This window comes from Megalops cyprinoides, chromosome 8 (assembly GCF_013368585.1).
Source record: "Megalops cyprinoides isolate fMegCyp1 chromosome 8, fMegCyp1.pri, whole genome shotgun sequence".
Classification (NCBI taxonomy): Eukaryota; Metazoa; Chordata; class Actinopteri; order Elopiformes; family Megalopidae; genus Megalops; species Megalops cyprinoides.
In genome coordinates, this window is record NC_050590.1 from 11,117,422 (window position 1) to 11,133,724 (window position 16,303).

Genomic DNA, 16,303 nt, shown 5'->3' on the forward strand with positions numbered 1-16,303 from the left:
TAGATGAATCGGCCAATCCAGGTGAAGCCAGCTGACAGTGAAGGGCGAGGAGGTAATTAACTTTCATTCTGGTCTCTTTAATTCACACCCACTTCAATATCCCAGCCTCAGAAGGAGACACAAAAGGAGTGTATAGAGGGACTAAGGATGCACAGTGGCTCATGACATTGGTCACTTCTTTTCATTTGAGCCCAGTCCCCCCTGTGCAAGGACAGAGTTTAATTCACTTTCACTTTGACACAAGGAAGAAAAAAGTAAGACACATTGACCCCACCTCCGCTGTCATCTTTTTACAGAAGTGAAAGTGGACATCTCTCACCCCAATTCCCAAAAGACCCTGTAATTAAATGTCCACACATTTCAAAAATGCTTCCAATATGAAGAAAAGGGGATGTTGTTGGACATTGTGTTAATGCACATATGTCTTCCATGCTCCAGAAGAGTGTGGGAGATACAAGTACACAGGTGGTAAAAGCCTGTGTCAGAATTAAGTGGAGCGTGGAAAATACGATGGAGGCTAAAGTTAAAATTGAAGGATGTAGTCTGGATCTCTCCTGCGATGCAACCATCCTCCCTTCTCCTCTCCCCTCCTCCACGAAAGTGTTGCCCTGTGGTGATTTACACCAACAGGTTAGGTTCTGCCGGCCCACTTTCTCACCACACAAATCCCATTTAGATCCTATTTTTGTCACGGCGCCGCTTTAATTAATGGCCATCTAAAAACAGGCAAAGTCTGACCGACAAGGCTTGGGCGGGAGCCAGTCTGCGTTCTATGGAGACAAATTGGACTGAGGGCTTTAGAGAGAAGGATGGATGGGCTCCGCTATCAATTACTACTCCTTCTCTGGAGGAGTGTTGGGGGGGGATGAAATACAGACTGCTCTTGGCTCAATGCAGGGCTTTGCTGCCTGGGTCTGCTTGAGGGAGAAACTTTCTACTTTGGACTATGGTGCAAAAAAAAAAAAAATGGCAGGGGTGCTGAATGAAATAAGACCATGCAAGACGAGGCCTGAGCAGAGATATCGAGCATTAATAGCGACAGGCAGTCAGAGGCTGGATGGGGAGATAAAGCAATGCTGTTGCTGATAACTGGAAATGAGATTTAGCAGGACGTCCTCAGGTTGAAATAAAACTGGCAATCGGTACACCAGATCTGTCGCCCTCAGGATTGCGAAGGATTTGTCCGCAAGCATCTCAACTGACAGGGCCTCAGAGAGGGGGCCGGGTGCCGAGGCGATGATTCCCAACACATCTTAATGCCGGCCACTTCCAAATGGTGCGTGCTGGATCCACTGGGAATGGCAGCTGAGGGGAGCCTCAGTGGGGCGGTGGCCATTTGCGCCTCTGCAGTTGGGGCACGTTCATCAAATCAGAGACATCAGCAATTGCCTGTCACAGGGATTCACAGGGGCGTCTCGTTTACATGCCATTGTGGGACATTAGTGGCCATTATCAAGTTTCAGCGGAGCTCACCACTCGATCTTCCACGGAGAGTTGTCTTTCTCTTACAGAATGGAAATACTGTGTATCAGCTGCAAAAACAGACTGCTTCACACAGCAATGCTGTCACTGTCATGTAATCTATCAGTACTGGAAAGCACCCTTTTTAAGACGACTGTTTTCATTTTTTTCTGGACTGTCCAAAGTATCCGATGGATTGGTGCAGTGTAGGATAGTGGTAAGGAGCAGGACTCATAACAGAAAGGTTGTTGGTTGGTTTCCACGCTGGGGCACTGCTGCTGTACCCTTGGGCAAGGTACTTAACCCACAATTGCCTCAGTAAGTATCCAGCTGTATAAATGGATAACATAAAAAATGAAAATAATAAAAAAGAAAAAAAGTAACCAATGTAAGTAAGAGCTTCTGCTAAATGCCAGTAATGTAATGTAATGAGTAGATTCCTAATACTTGTGTCATTTCATTAGCCCTGCTGTCTGTGCAAGTCTGAGTTTCTCCTCTTTGGTATTTCTCACTGTGTGGACTGCGAAGCCTTTCCTACTGTCTGTCAAGATTCCAATTCCTGATTCTGATGACAAGACATTTAGTAACTCTCTGGATGACCTGTAACTGAGAACTGCAGTTAAAACTCAGCATTTGCCTTAATCCAGGATTTGTCTGAGTAAGAGCTGTCCCTTTGGTTGACTTCTTGCCTGTAACCCATCTGAAAAAGAAAGAGGAAGACAGAGAAAGGGAAAGAGAAGTAGATAGAGGATCTGGATCTAAGAGTTAACAGAGTGGCTTTTGAAGGACCTGAGGGAATCTCAGCGATAAAGGGGAACAGAGATTCCGTCTTCTCCACCTGCCAAGATGCTTCACCTCTGACCTTGTCCGCCATGCCTCTGCCAAGAAAAGATCACACCTGATAATCAGTGATTGTGCTGAGATAACAGCCATCTCCAATCTGTTTGTGTACCCCTTCCTGGATCCTCTCACTGGAGCCTGTGCAAAGTATGGAATACATCCAATTACTCAGAAGGTAAGAAGAGATGCCAGGTGGGTCGCGGACCCCGTTCTCTTTCATTAGCTGTGACAACAAAGGTTCTCTTGCATCCAAAGCCTGGAGATTCTGCTTGGGGCTTCAGAACCCCTGCAGGAGTATCTCTTGTTTTTTTTTTTTCTCTGTGCCCAAGTTCATCCTTTCTGCATTCATAAGGATCTGAATGGAATGGGGTGGGGGGAGGAGCGGTGGTAGTGAAAGGTTAGACTGACAGGGCTTCACACTCTTTTGTGTGCTGCTGTTACGCCTAACCCAGCAGGTAGGAACAGTGAAGTCCGCTGGGTGCTTCTGGACTCAAAGGCCGTGGGAGGCGTTTCTGTCAGCATCTGGCACATGCAGAACACCGCAGGCCACTGAACATGCAAATTAACAAAAAGGAGCTCTCTCTGCCTCCAGTCAGGAACATGCATAACTTTTAAAACCGACCAATGTCTTCATCTACAGAGTCGCAGTCTCTATAGAAAACTGCACTGTGTGAACTAAAACTAGACAGTAATAGCCCCAGTGTTCTTGGGAAGATTAAACTACCCGGCAAAAATTTAGTGTAATTGCACTGTGTTACAATAAAAAGAGAATATGCCCAAAATGTAAAATAGTGGACTTTAAATGACAAGAAACAGTTTGACCCAGTTTTCAGTTTACAGTACAGTCTTTTGCTGTCATGCAGCAAGGCTGTATGCTTTCTGTTGAATCAAAGGGAATATATGACACATCACACTGTATGAGTAATTCATTGAAAACAGTGAATCTGAATCTCATTATCTGAAGTGATAGTGTCAGTTTGGTATTTTTATTTGCTTTTAATTATTTATTTATTGCTCAATTAGCAAGAATGGTTGGAAGATGTTTGGCAGGTTTAAAATATAACCCATTAGAAATGAATTTTAAATACAACTGGTGAGTGCTGTGTCTAAATCAGTATTCTCAAGGCAGAGTACAAATTTATGTGAGGAATGATATTCTTAAAGTTTTGTCCCAGCTTGAATAGTTATTCAATACCACAACCTTGATGTGGTGCTTTGAAAGCAAAATGATGTTTGAATTGATAGATATATACGGTCAATGAAGACACATACTAATCAAGTGTTGGACTTGAAACAGATTGTTGGGAGAGCTGTCGGTTGCAATCAAAAATAAACATACGAAAGCAAACATACGAAAGAAAAATTGATTGGAAAAAAATATAATTTAAAGAAAAAAAATTAATGACATGTGGGGGGAGGGGATTGGAATCATTACAAGAATAAGTTATGGTCCAGCTCCAATTCAGTTTGGACGTAGCTAGAGACTGACACTGGCTTATTTCCCAGACAGCTTCTCCTGTCTCCTGTCAGAAAATAAATACTGTCATCTTGCAGGTGCAGGTATCTGAGGCAGGGAGAACTGGGGTGGAGGGGAATATTGTCTGTGTTATGAGACAGATACCTCTTTCTCACTCTCATAGACTTATTCTTCATGTAAAACTGTTGTGTCAGATATACGATACTGGGGAAAATACATTGACTAGATAGGCTGGTGTTGAGTTAAATTTTGTGACTATGAGCAAAAAGTCACAATTTTGTTAAAATAAGGAGTAGTAGGTCAATTTTAAAAGGATGAGAAAGTCATCGTTTTTTATTCTTGTCTTGACTGAGGTCATTGGGTTAGCTAGGTAGTCACAGCCTATTTAATTTAAGTGTGTAATGGGAATGCCCAGGTAGTCCCACCTCCTTGATGTGAAGGTGTGATTCTGTTTTAACTCAGTATTCATTGATGTAAAAGAACTCTCACTCTGCTCAGGGCTAAAGATCTCTTTATTCACAGTGTGCATTAGAGGTCATTTATTCATATTCAAAAATGTACTTTAAAGTGTATGAATGGCAGAGTGAGGGGCCGATTGTCAAGAGGAGAAAATTCATAAATTCAATAACCACTACTCCCAAGAAAGGGGCCAAATAGGCAAATTAAGTGCCACACGTATTCTGGCAAATATTTACAGGTGTAAAGGGGTTGCTATGGACACAAATGTGCTAATTTCAGACCTGAGGTCAGATGATGAAATGATAACGTTTACAGTTTCAGTTATGACTGACCCAGAAAAATGTTGAAAAGGGCATTTTTCAATTCCTTTTTGGTCTTGCCTATATGCTGTGTATTTTGTCTGGAAATGCATTGAAAGCTTCCACACTCATAGCTGGCTAATTGTGCCACACAGAGCAACCGCTATGGCTCATAATATATACTGTGAGGTAGATGTCTCTTTATCAAAACTAGAATCGAAACATACCAAAGGGCATAACAGCCGCTATATACATGTAGGAGGATTCGTTTCAGCTTGTCACCGTGATGGCACCAGAAATGGCATGTTTTCTTGAGTTTTACAGGTATGAGTCATTGAATAAAAATGCAATGTACTACTTAGAATGGAAAATTAATAATCAAAGAGTTTTATGTAATAATATTTGTGGTGGGGATTCCCAACACCATCATTACGAGGATGAAAGGACACTTGCACAAAACCGCCTGAGAAAAAAAAAATACAATATTCCACAGGTGCAGTTGCAGCAACATACCACACCACTATACAAGCATGGTTATAAGAGAAAATTAGATGTAAAGTAAAAGTGAGAAAAACAAATCAAACGAAGTACATGTGAGTTTAGAAAAGGGAGTCGGAAAGCATTCTGCAGTTTTGCTCTTGAGTGGGAGGCTATCACACAGTGTGGGTGTGTAGCGTGCAGTGGCTCTGTCACCTACCCAATGCAGACAAGGAAGAGGAGCAGTCAGCAAGCCAGGATCACAGAGCTGTAAGGAGCAGCAGGGCGTTATCTTGTTACCAGCAAAAGAAAATTACAGCATCCATGGTAGTGTGAAGCCGGAGAATTATGGTTTCTGTCTTAGTCTGCTGCAAATGAGAGGAAAAACCATACACACCAGTCCAAGAAAAAAAAACTGAGAAACCAGGCAAATACATCACCTATTTAATTAACAGGAACTGACATTTGGGTCGTTAGTCATTATCATGGTTTTTTTCTGCTTTCCCTTATTTGACCTCAGTTTTACTGCTTCCTGTCACTCATTGACAGTTCGTGTCGATACTGCAGATGACCCAGTGCTACAGCAGGTGTTAGGTTGTGTGCACGCAGACACCTGGCCTACACAGTTAGGTGGGACCCCCACCACAGACCTCGACTTGGGTGACAGCAGCATCTCATTCATTGAACACCCTGGGCCTTGCGGTCTCTTGTGACAAGAGAAGATAAACACTAATGAACAAGATGAAAAATAGCCTCATTTGCAACACTGACACATGAAGCGTGACTAAATGGCCATCAAGGAGGTAAAAAATCTTTTAAGCAAAGAGTACCTGCCTCAGCTGCACAGTCAGTCATTCAGGAATGTGGGCACTAATGTTGAGATTTGTATGGGTGGTCAGTTGTGTTGAAGGGGAGGGTTGGTATGGACCTTATATTTGGAACCTTTCTGAAAGAGAACAGGGTGGGCCTCTTGCACAGCCCGGGAAGGAGGCCCTGGTTTTATTTTTAGTGTGTAACAGGAGACAAGTGGAACAGCTGCATGTAATGGGTTTGGCAGGTACAGGAGGTGTCACATCTGTTGAGACCCAGGTGATGCTCTCCCTCCCACTCTCCCTGCTCTATTCCCCCTCTCACAGTCAAATGACTCACAGCAAAGATCTGCGATGTCATTTCTAATAAACTCTTCTTCCCCTTCTTGCCACGTTACATCAATTCTGGAGGAAGGTTCATGCTGGTAGTCATTTTATTCCACAACTGTCTTGAATGGGGAATAAATAATGTAGGAGGAGAGGACAGATGTTGAAATTAATGAGAAAATTCCTTGCTCCTGACTAAGGAGATGGTTGGGTTTGTCAGCACACGAGTCCAGTCACCCTTGCCCCCCTTGACCTGATCAGATTGCCTGTTTTAGATGATCGACGAGGAGTTCCCAGGTGCTCATCACAGTAATCCCACCAGTGACCACAGTGCTTGTTTGTGCTGTTCTTTCTGCCCTTTTCTCTCTAGAAGACAGGAAGCTGTTTGTGGGGATGCTGGGAAAGCAGCAGAGCGAGGAGGACGTGCGGCGGCTGTTCGAGACCTTCGGCCAGATCGAGGAGTGCACCATCCTGAGAGGGCCTGATGGGGCCAGTAAGGGTCAGCGCCAACACCCACGCCTCCATCCTTTCCTCCCTCTCCCTATCACTCCGTCCTCTCCTCCATCTTTACCTTGCAACCATCCAGCCCATCTAACTCCATCCATTTTCTTTCCCTCAATCCCTCCCTCCAAGGACCTCTCTCCAAATCCTGCACTCCCTAATCTGCTTGCCCCTTCGCTGGGTTTCTCCCCAGACAAAACACAGGGAGCACAAACTCTGTGGTGTGAATCACCAGCACTGTAGAAATTAATCACGTGTTTCCCCACTGCTGGTCCTCCCACTCTCCTTTCATCCTCTCTTAGATTGTCAGGATGGCCGAGTGGTCTAAGGCGCCAGACTCAAGGTTTCATACCTTCCTCTAAATCCACAATTTCGTTGCACCCCCACCGTGCAATGACAATAAAGTCTATTCTGATTCTGAAAGGCATGTGAAATTACATTGATCCTCCAAAATTTCAATTCTCCTGCATATTTTTACATAAGAACATTTGGATTATTTACATTGCAACTATGATGGTGGTATACTGATCATGCATAGGACCTGGGAAGAGTTTGCCTGGGAATGTGGTCGGTATAAAATTAGTGTATGGACTCTGGCTGTTAGGGTTTGTTGTTTTATTTTAGAGAGTACTCCATGTACCCTGCCCAGCCGATTCTATGTTCTCACATAGGCACATTTAGTCTTATTTTTCATGATTTAATTTCTAGAGTTAAATGTGTGTTTGCATCTGAGCGAGTGATGCGTGGGATGGTGGGGGAGGTGTGGTAACACATACTTCCACAAATATGTGCTAAAAAAAGAAAGAAAATCGGCAAACACAGAGAATGTACTGAGCAGAGCCACGTGCCTAGCATGTGTACATCTCTTTTATTTTTGATTCGTGTCTCTGTTATTGCTTTGCACTGCCTGCAGCGTTACTCCTGCTCCCAGGCTTGGTCCTGTGGTCAGGCACTGATGGACTGATGATAAAATGAAATAAGCTAAATACTGTTGTGTCAAATGGAAGCATTCTCTCTCTCTCTCTCTCTCTCTCTCTCTCTCTCTCTCTCTCTCTCTCTCTCTCTCTCTCTCTCTCTGTCTCTCCCTCAGTTTCTCACTGACACTCTGCCATTCACCGTGACCCCTCCACACTGAACCACATCACACAAACAGTGATACTCTGCTACCATTATATTTGTGGCAACATTTGTTGATGTGTTTCTATAATTCTGTTATCCACAGAGTCAACAGTTGTTTCACATTGTGGGTTACAAAAGGTCAGGCAGTGGCTCATAGCCAATTAAACAATGCTATTACATCATTTCACTTTGTTCATTCAAGATATGGATTGTTTATGAACAATGTTATTGACATTAGTGAGGTAATTCAGTTCATTCCTTCAATACTGGTAATTCATAAAAATTCAAGATTAAACTGGTTTTATTTATGTCATAAATTGTACTTGTCCATCCATGTCTTACTTCTGTTCTTTTGTGTTGGAAGTCACTGTGAGTAAGAGTGTCTGCCAAATCAATGTAATGTCATGTCTCTGAACCCTTTCAAGTTTCTTCCAATCATTGTACTGCATGAAGGCAATCTTCATTTATTCTCCCCCAAGTCTGCATCACTAAGTGCAACACTTTCAGCTCAAGCTGTACTGAGTGATGAACCTTTAAGAATGATAGAGAGATGGGTTTTTATTCCAATAATAAAGTTGTGTTCAGTAGTAAATGTCATGCTTTCAGTCAGCTGGGGTTCATATGAAGTCCATTCATGGGAATTCAAAGAGGCAGTACAGAGCCTCCGGGTTAAAAGTAATATGTAACCCTGCACAATAATGTATGATTCTCCTGCACATACTGGTGTTGTTAGAGCACCTATCCAGAGTCCCTGAACTTTTCCTTTTTTTTAGGTCAAACTAAGACAGTATTACATAAAACTGTCTTTTTGGAAGGACATTTTCAGAGCAAAACTGCCTTTACAGTAGGTTTGTGGCTAGGGGGATCAATGGTTAATCACTATGAATCTTGTTAGATATTTCATTCTTAAGTAGCAAGTTTTGACAAAGTTCAGGCTAGGAGAGGCAGGACGTCAAGCTTCAGAACTGACTTCCCTTTGCTATTTCACACTATTTCATCTACAGAGGTTAAACTGCGTTTTGCTTTCAAGCAGAGATGTGCATTACAATGGCAGGCCGACGCCAGCTGCTTCTCAGCTGGAGGAAAACTGACTGTTTGCTTCTGAGCAGTGGGTAGCACACGATAAATGAATGAAAGTAAGGAGAAAAGGGGAAATCAAACATCTGTGTGCACCTTATTTTCTCCTTCGTCAACATTCTCTAGAGCCCTAACAGCAGACCAGATAGCAAACATTCCATGGAATCTTTTCTTCTCAGACCAAGGCTTCTTTGTTTTCGGTTTTCTGCACTTTTATTATAATTGCCATTCCAGGGTTTTCTTTAAATAAGAGACATTACTCAGGGGAAGGCAGGGGAGATTACAAAATTTGATGTGTAAAAAAGTCATCAAAACAGTACTGTCTGGACCTTCATCTTTTGGAAGAAAATACATTTTGATCAATTTTTGGGGGGGGTTGGTGTTCCAAAAGCTCGATCAACACTAAGAAGTGTTGAAGCAGCCTTTGGATGTCCCGTTAGCTATTAAAATTAAGTTGATTCAACATTTTGGTATGTTCTGGAAGTGAATGATATTTAAATGAAAACGAACGTATAGCTAGTTGATGGCTTTCACAGACCATCAGTCTACAGAGCTCAGTGAATAATTTTCGAAGAACCCCATATCCCCATATACACTTGCCCTGTTTTAGAGCATCATGCTGTGCAGATTCTGTGCGATTTCACTGGTCTGTAAATCATTTGGATGGCTCATCCCATTCACTGTGCCCACTATATCAGCTGATCCACATTTCTTAAAGCTCAGTGAATCTGTGCTCTATCTGCACAGCATGTTCACAGCGTGAGGCTTATTGCCCCTAGTCCTTAAATAGTTCTCAATGATAAAATAAATGTCAGGTCTTCTCTTACACTTGTTTAAACAAATGTGTGACTGAAAAAGGGCTTTTTTTTTCAACACTGTGACATCAGAGAATAATATTCATTTTTGAGTGATACATACAAATATATATATATATATATATATATATATTTGGCCAGTAAGCATGTGAAGTCAACCCTGTAAATTAAAATATTTTAAATATGCTTCTGGGGAACTCATAGAACACCTTTAATGTAAGTGCTTTTGAACAAAAGAATTTATACATTTTTAGAGGATTAATATGAGTAGTTATATAAAAAAAAATTATATATAATTTGGTGAAGCTTCAGACCTAGTGACTCCATTTTAATGCATAATGAATGAAGAACTTTGCATATTATGAGTATAATTTCAGACACATAATATGTGTGGATTTACATATGGAGACACATTTTATCATTCTATATTTGCTATGCATTATTAAATATTTGGTGCCAAGACTTTGTTCCAGTATCATACTGTGTGAATAGTAAGCAGATTAATAATCACTGAAAAGGCTGAAAGTGAATGCTTTGGGTTATATTCCCTGAAGTTGGAAGGGTTAGCAGATGAACAAAAGGCAGTACGCGTGGCACGCTTAATGCATTCAGTACAATTACAGTGATTTATTCACAGTTGCTGCACTCAAAACAGAAATGTCAGAATTAATTACCAAAATGGACTAAATTAAAACAGTGGTAATGAATGTTTCTTCCTTTTTCAAGGCTAGATCCCTGATTGCTGGTCTCTCCTTCTCTTTTTTGTTTTTTTTTGTGTTGTGTGCAGGATGTGCTTTTGTCAAGTTCTCCAGCCATGCGGAAGCACAGGCGGCCATCAACACTCTGCACGGCGGGCAAACCATGCCGGTGAGTGCCAACGCCTACCTTTCCTCTGCAAACAGGACAGAGCAGCGCACAGAGGAATGGTGTTAATTAGGGCTGCACGATATAGCGGTCGCGATATATCGAATAGCTGTTTTTAGCGCAATAACAGCTATCCCCGGTATGTGGTGTTCTTGTATTTTTCCCCTTTAGTCATGCCTGATGCGGGAGCACATCTCCGAAGTTCAGCCAAATGCTTCCGGGACAGAAAAATATCACTTGTATCTATATGTTGGTTGTAGCTATTAGCTTTGAAAAACACATAGCATATGTTTTCACTCTATCTTTGAAGCCATGTGTTTCTATCTACCACATGGAAGCAGCATAGTGTTTGCTATGATATCAACATTGAATAGATAAGAGTGGCGTTTTTCCCCCGGAAGCATTTCACATGGCCTCAGAAAACTGGAGGTCTGCTCCTGCATCAGGTATGACTAAAGGGAAAAAAATACAGGAAGAAACCTAACGCCACATGCCGGGGAGAGCTGTTATTGCGCTAAAAATAGCTATTTGATATATCGCAACAGCTGTATTGTGCAGCCCTAGTGTTAATTCTATTTGTGCCATGCCAAATCCCTGTGTTTAACAAGGAGGGGAAACATCATTGTTTGAGAAACTGGCCCCAACAGGGTTTATCTGCTGGATCTGTTAATATGATGGGACAGGACATAACATAGCAAGCATTATCCATCCAAGCAGCCTAATGTTTTATTAAAGCAAAGTAGGTTAAGTACCTTGCACAAGGGTACTGAAAGAAAAGACCAATCATTTGAGAATACACCCTGAAACTGTGGTTAATGAGCCCTGTTCTCAAACTCTTACTCCACACTGCTGTTCTGGATGATTACTTAAACCAAGAGTTTAGACGGAATGAAAATCAGGACTGGCTTTTGTGAAACAGAGACACGCACAGACACACACACGCACGCACACATACATACACACACTGACCCTGATATGGAGCAGTCCAGTCCAGTGGATGGGTAGATCAACGCAGCATACAGAGTTTCAGACAGACATGTTGAAAACCTGCCAATACATACAATACTGCATCTGTATCTCAATCTATATTTTTGCACCCATTTTCATTACACTGGAGTCCAACTCTGAATGAGATTAATAGACATAATGCCAGTTAGCACTCTTTCAACAATGGCTTGCTGGCAGGAGTTATCCACTTACTTTAGATAATATGTGTCTCCAACCAGCTGCAGTGTATGGATACTCTCAGCAGAAAGTGTTCAGCACTAATAGTCACTCTGGAGAATTTTCTAGTGCTGGCATACACCAATACACATGAATGATATGCACAAATAATTCATGTAATTCTTGCAAGGACTTTGATGATATAACAGGAGTGAGGAATGTACGAAATATGAATGGAATATGTGTCAGCTTCTTGAATTCAGTTGTTGATAACTGCACCAGGAGTCGAAAATGCCTGTCGTAAATATGATCAACTGTGAACATGTTCTTGTGGTAATTTTTTTGAATTAATGACAAATGTAATAGGAAGTATGACTTAAAAGGCAAGAGTGGTTCACAGACAGCACCAAGCAAATTGCGCAGCTCATTTTATTTGTCACCGACATAACCTGATGTGCTCAAATGTGGCCGCAATGTGAGTGTAAGAGGGACTCCTACTATCAGGATAAAAGCTGTCCAGTGATCATATCATGTCATGTAAACTTTGTTCAATGAACATAATTGCTTTTCTTTTTTTAAAATATTATTCAAAGAATATAATTTAAAACCATTTTATAAAATACTCTGAAATGCATTAAAATAATCATTTAATCATGCAGACATGAACTACACACTAATATAATCAAATTCAGTAATGTTTCACCTTCATAATTATCCATATAAAATGCAAAATGTAGATATTTATTTAATTATTATCAAGAGTATGCTGCCATTTGTGTGATATATTGGCCAAGCTGTGTTTATGAAGAGAAAAATTGTTGAATTAGTTGCTTACTTGATAGCTAGCGAGTATTGTTTTCTTGCTGTGTTGGTGTTGATGATGGTAATAGCCAAACGTGGAGTGCAGTGTCATGGTGTTCTAAGATAGAATGTGATGATGAATGACGGCAATGTGATGACGAATGTGAGCATGATTTGGGAGTCTGGGGACTTGCTAGAGCTGAGAAGACGAAGTTTCGAAGTACCACAACTTTAGTGCCCCAGTGGTAAACAGACTGAAAGAGCTCAAATCTGCTCTGTCACAACTGAGTTCTGGGAGACAAATGAGAAAGCAAGATTATTTCAGCGACATTAAGATCTTGATCAATAATAACAGAATTGACCAAGACTTCCTGGCAATGCTGATGTCTCTTGTGTGTATGTGTGTGTGTGTGTGTGTGTGTGTGTGTGTGTGTGTGTGTGCGCGCGTGCGCGTGTGCACGCATGCATGCACGTTGTTGATGTGTTATTTGTGAGTGTGTGTAGTAGAAAGTCAACACACTGCACTCAGGGAATAGTATGTTGATGGAAGGAGTATCCTTTTAACCCCCAATATGGGAGACTGCAGTCATAATGAGCTGATTTTCTCCCAGGTTGCTGGTGGTGGGGAGCAGTGGTTTAAAGAGGTGGCTCTGAACACCACTGGGAAAAGAGATGGCAGTGGAATTCATTGTACAGCCTTGTCATGCTACATTTAATGAATTTCTTCACTTATTGGGTTTTCACCCCAGTCTCCTGAATTTTCTAATCCTTTGATATAGATGAAATACCACACACAAAGGGTGGAAAAATTCCTTTAGTATGAAAAGCATGCACAATAATATAGAATGATTTTTTAATAACACACATTTAAGTATAGTTATATGCTGGCATAATGAAGAAGAATCCCATGGGTTGTGCTTTAACTATTATGTTTCCACCTGCTTTGTGTAATATGTTTCTACTAACAGCGGAAATACATTAGAATCTCTGAGAAAAAGGTAATTTTATACAACTGACTTTTAGAGAGGTGTGGTAATAGCGTGTCAGTAGGTTGAATATATCACATTCAATATATGGTGTTGATGGTGAGCTAGTTTAAAAAAAACGTCCCTTGCTGTAGATGCTTGGTGAGCGCACTTACTTGTTCACTTTCATAACACTCACCAAAATGATTATGAGTAATGAGGAAATACAGTCCCATAGCACTTTACATGACATTTCAATGCTTTCAAAACAGTTTACAAGGAAGGGAGAGTGACTCCACTCAACCACCGTGGGGCGCCAAAATAATGACAAGCTTGATAAGACAGAACCTGTCCAGTTAACTCATACAAAAAAAAAAAAGGGTATGATGCACTATCCCTTTGGGCATATTTGAGCTATCTACTTAGATGTGTTGCGCTGTTTCACCAGACTCAATTCAACACAGACCACCCCAGTGTGTTCAAGTTAAGTAGGGGCCTGAATGAAAATCTTTGAGCAGTTATTATGATCATACAATCTACAGTTTGGGCATGTGTATTCTTACTGCTTTTGGAGCTAAACTTTTTATAAATCGCCCAAAAGTCTCAGATCCTGACCCATCAGAACCCTACATCATGGCAAAATAAGGTGTCAGTAGTCAGTAGAGACATTTAGATAGTTTGTATTCAATTATATTCATTCGTCTTCATTTACATGATTACTCTTAGCATGAACATATGCGCATTTTCATGTGCTCAGTGATTTGCGGCTCAGGTGCCTGGCTTGCAACTTTCCACCATGAATATCAAAATATATTGTTAAGCAAAAGTCACTGATACAAAAATGAAACTTTTGCAATGGAGAGCTGTTTGAGTACATATTATATACTTTAAAGTGCCTGAATTATTGATTGATGGAAAAAACATGTTATCACCTGGACAGTGACTTTGTATTGATTTGTGAAGTTTACATTATAATGACAGCGAGAAAAGGCATAGGCACACTTATGACGCATCATTTTGATTCATACTTGGAAGATAACTGGATTGGAACAAATTCTGTATAGTGCAATTACACAAGGACATGAAAACAGTGCTTTGTTTCCTATGTCCTAGGGATTTACAGACTGAGTATGGTCTAATATTTACCTTTATGGCTTTATTTTGAGGGTAAAATTATTTGTTAAAAGCTCTGAAAGGACAGGTATGCTCCCAGCAGGAACAAAGTGATGCATTTCCATTTACCTCTTAGCACATTATGTACTTTATGTTGCATTGGCATTCCCTCTTTATTCCTGGTTTGAATTATCAGAGATGCACTTGAATAAAAGCATAGCAAAGGTTCATTAGTGCTGATGTCTATCTAATGCAGCAGTTTCTTTTGTAATACTTTTTTCTCTGTTCCGTGCAAAATCCAATATATAAGCTTTTCATAATCCAAGTATGTTTTTGGAAAATTAAATTATTTTTTGAGCCTCTGACTGATCTCTCTGTTGCGTCTGCCAAATGCAAGGACTCCCTGATGCACCCTATCAGATTTAGGGAATGAATTTGCTGCAGAGACAGAAGTCAAGCTGTTGTTGGTTATTACTGTTTTGTCTTGTTATATTTCATGGCAGGAGAGAAGGGTGTCTGTGCTCTGTATCCAGACCAGTGTTTTTCTTACACCTTGTACATTCAGTACATAAGATCATTTACACAAGAACCAAGCTGCATTTTGTCTAACAGCACGGTCTCTGTCACTCCCTTCCCTCGCCTGCTGCCCCCTCTCTGAGGGACGAGCAGTCACGGCTCTGTGAACAAAGACTGCCCGAGGCTCTCTGAGTCCTGTTCCTGGAATATCTTCTTTGAAGATATTAAATAAATTAGATAAATATATAAATAAATACATGGATACCTAAAACAGAGATTGAATGTGATCTAAAGGCCAGCTATTCTTCTGAGGGAAATGTTGGGCTGCTCAGCGGTGACCTCATTAAATCCGACAGCCTTGTCCCTCCATCGGCGCCCTGAAAGTTAAGAAAGAAGAGGAAAAGGTCAGGAATTTGAATAAAATAAAATTACAAAAGGACAAATCTGTGTAGCAATAAAGTGCTGCACTGAAATATTGCTTAGGCTAATTGAAATGGGATCTTCAGAACAACCCCAAACATATCCCACATAGTGCTGTAGATTGGGCTGACCTTACACTGACAGAATCCGCTATGAAATGCATCTACAGGGCACATTATGAAGCCCAGCCACCCATTCTGTCAGAACACTCATCTGCATTACAGGAGAAAACTTTAAATTAGGTTCCAGGGCATCAATAACTTATCCAAGCAGACAGCTTGCACTCACATTTACAAAACATGAAGCATTTAAACAGAAAACCTTTCAGGCTTGTTAAAAATGTAAGAGTTTCTTGGGAATGGTTCCAGCCCATTGGTATTGACTCTTTGAAGGTTACCATGTCTTCACAAAAATATCACAGACTGGTCAGCCTGATTTTTCTCTGTATTTCATAGAAGTTCCTTGTGCACCAACACTCTCAGCTTTAAATTGTAAATGCTGTTGAAGTGAGCTTCAGATCGAAACTGGAAATTATTCCCAATGCCTTCTGGCAGGTTCTGCTCAAAAGATGGACCTATGACGCATACAGGAGACAAGAAAGTCCAGGTCAAGAGAAAACATTCATAGTCAGACAAGTAATTAAGTGTTGGCTGTCCCCTTGACAGTGTCTGAGATCTGAGATCTGAGAACCTTTGCTTTATTGGCCAAAAAAGAGAAGGCTATGTGCTCTACGAAGGACAAAGTCTTAATTAAGGATCAGCATTACTTACATTGGTGAAAAGTTGTACATCATTATCAT

At 41.0% G+C, this 16,303-nt stretch overlaps 1 protein-coding gene across 3 annotated transcripts in view; it reads left to right on the forward strand.

Annotated features, from left to right (window-relative positions):
- Window positions 1–16,303, forward strand: part of LOC118781709 (CUGBP Elav-like family member 4) — a 92,558-nt gene that overhangs the window by 61,469 nt on the left and 14,786 nt on the right. For 2 of the 3 annotated variants that reach the window (XM_036534706.1, XM_036534707.1), the window contains exons 3-5: window positions 4–52; window positions 6,520–6,648; window positions 10,449–10,528. In XM_036534706.1, the coding sequence (XP_036390599.1) occupies window positions 4–52; window positions 6,520–6,648; window positions 10,449–10,528 (258 nt within the window). The remainder of the gene's footprint in view (window positions 1–3; window positions 53–6,519; window positions 6,649–10,448; window positions 10,529–16,303) is intronic. The other variant, XM_036534708.1, reaches the window with a different exon arrangement.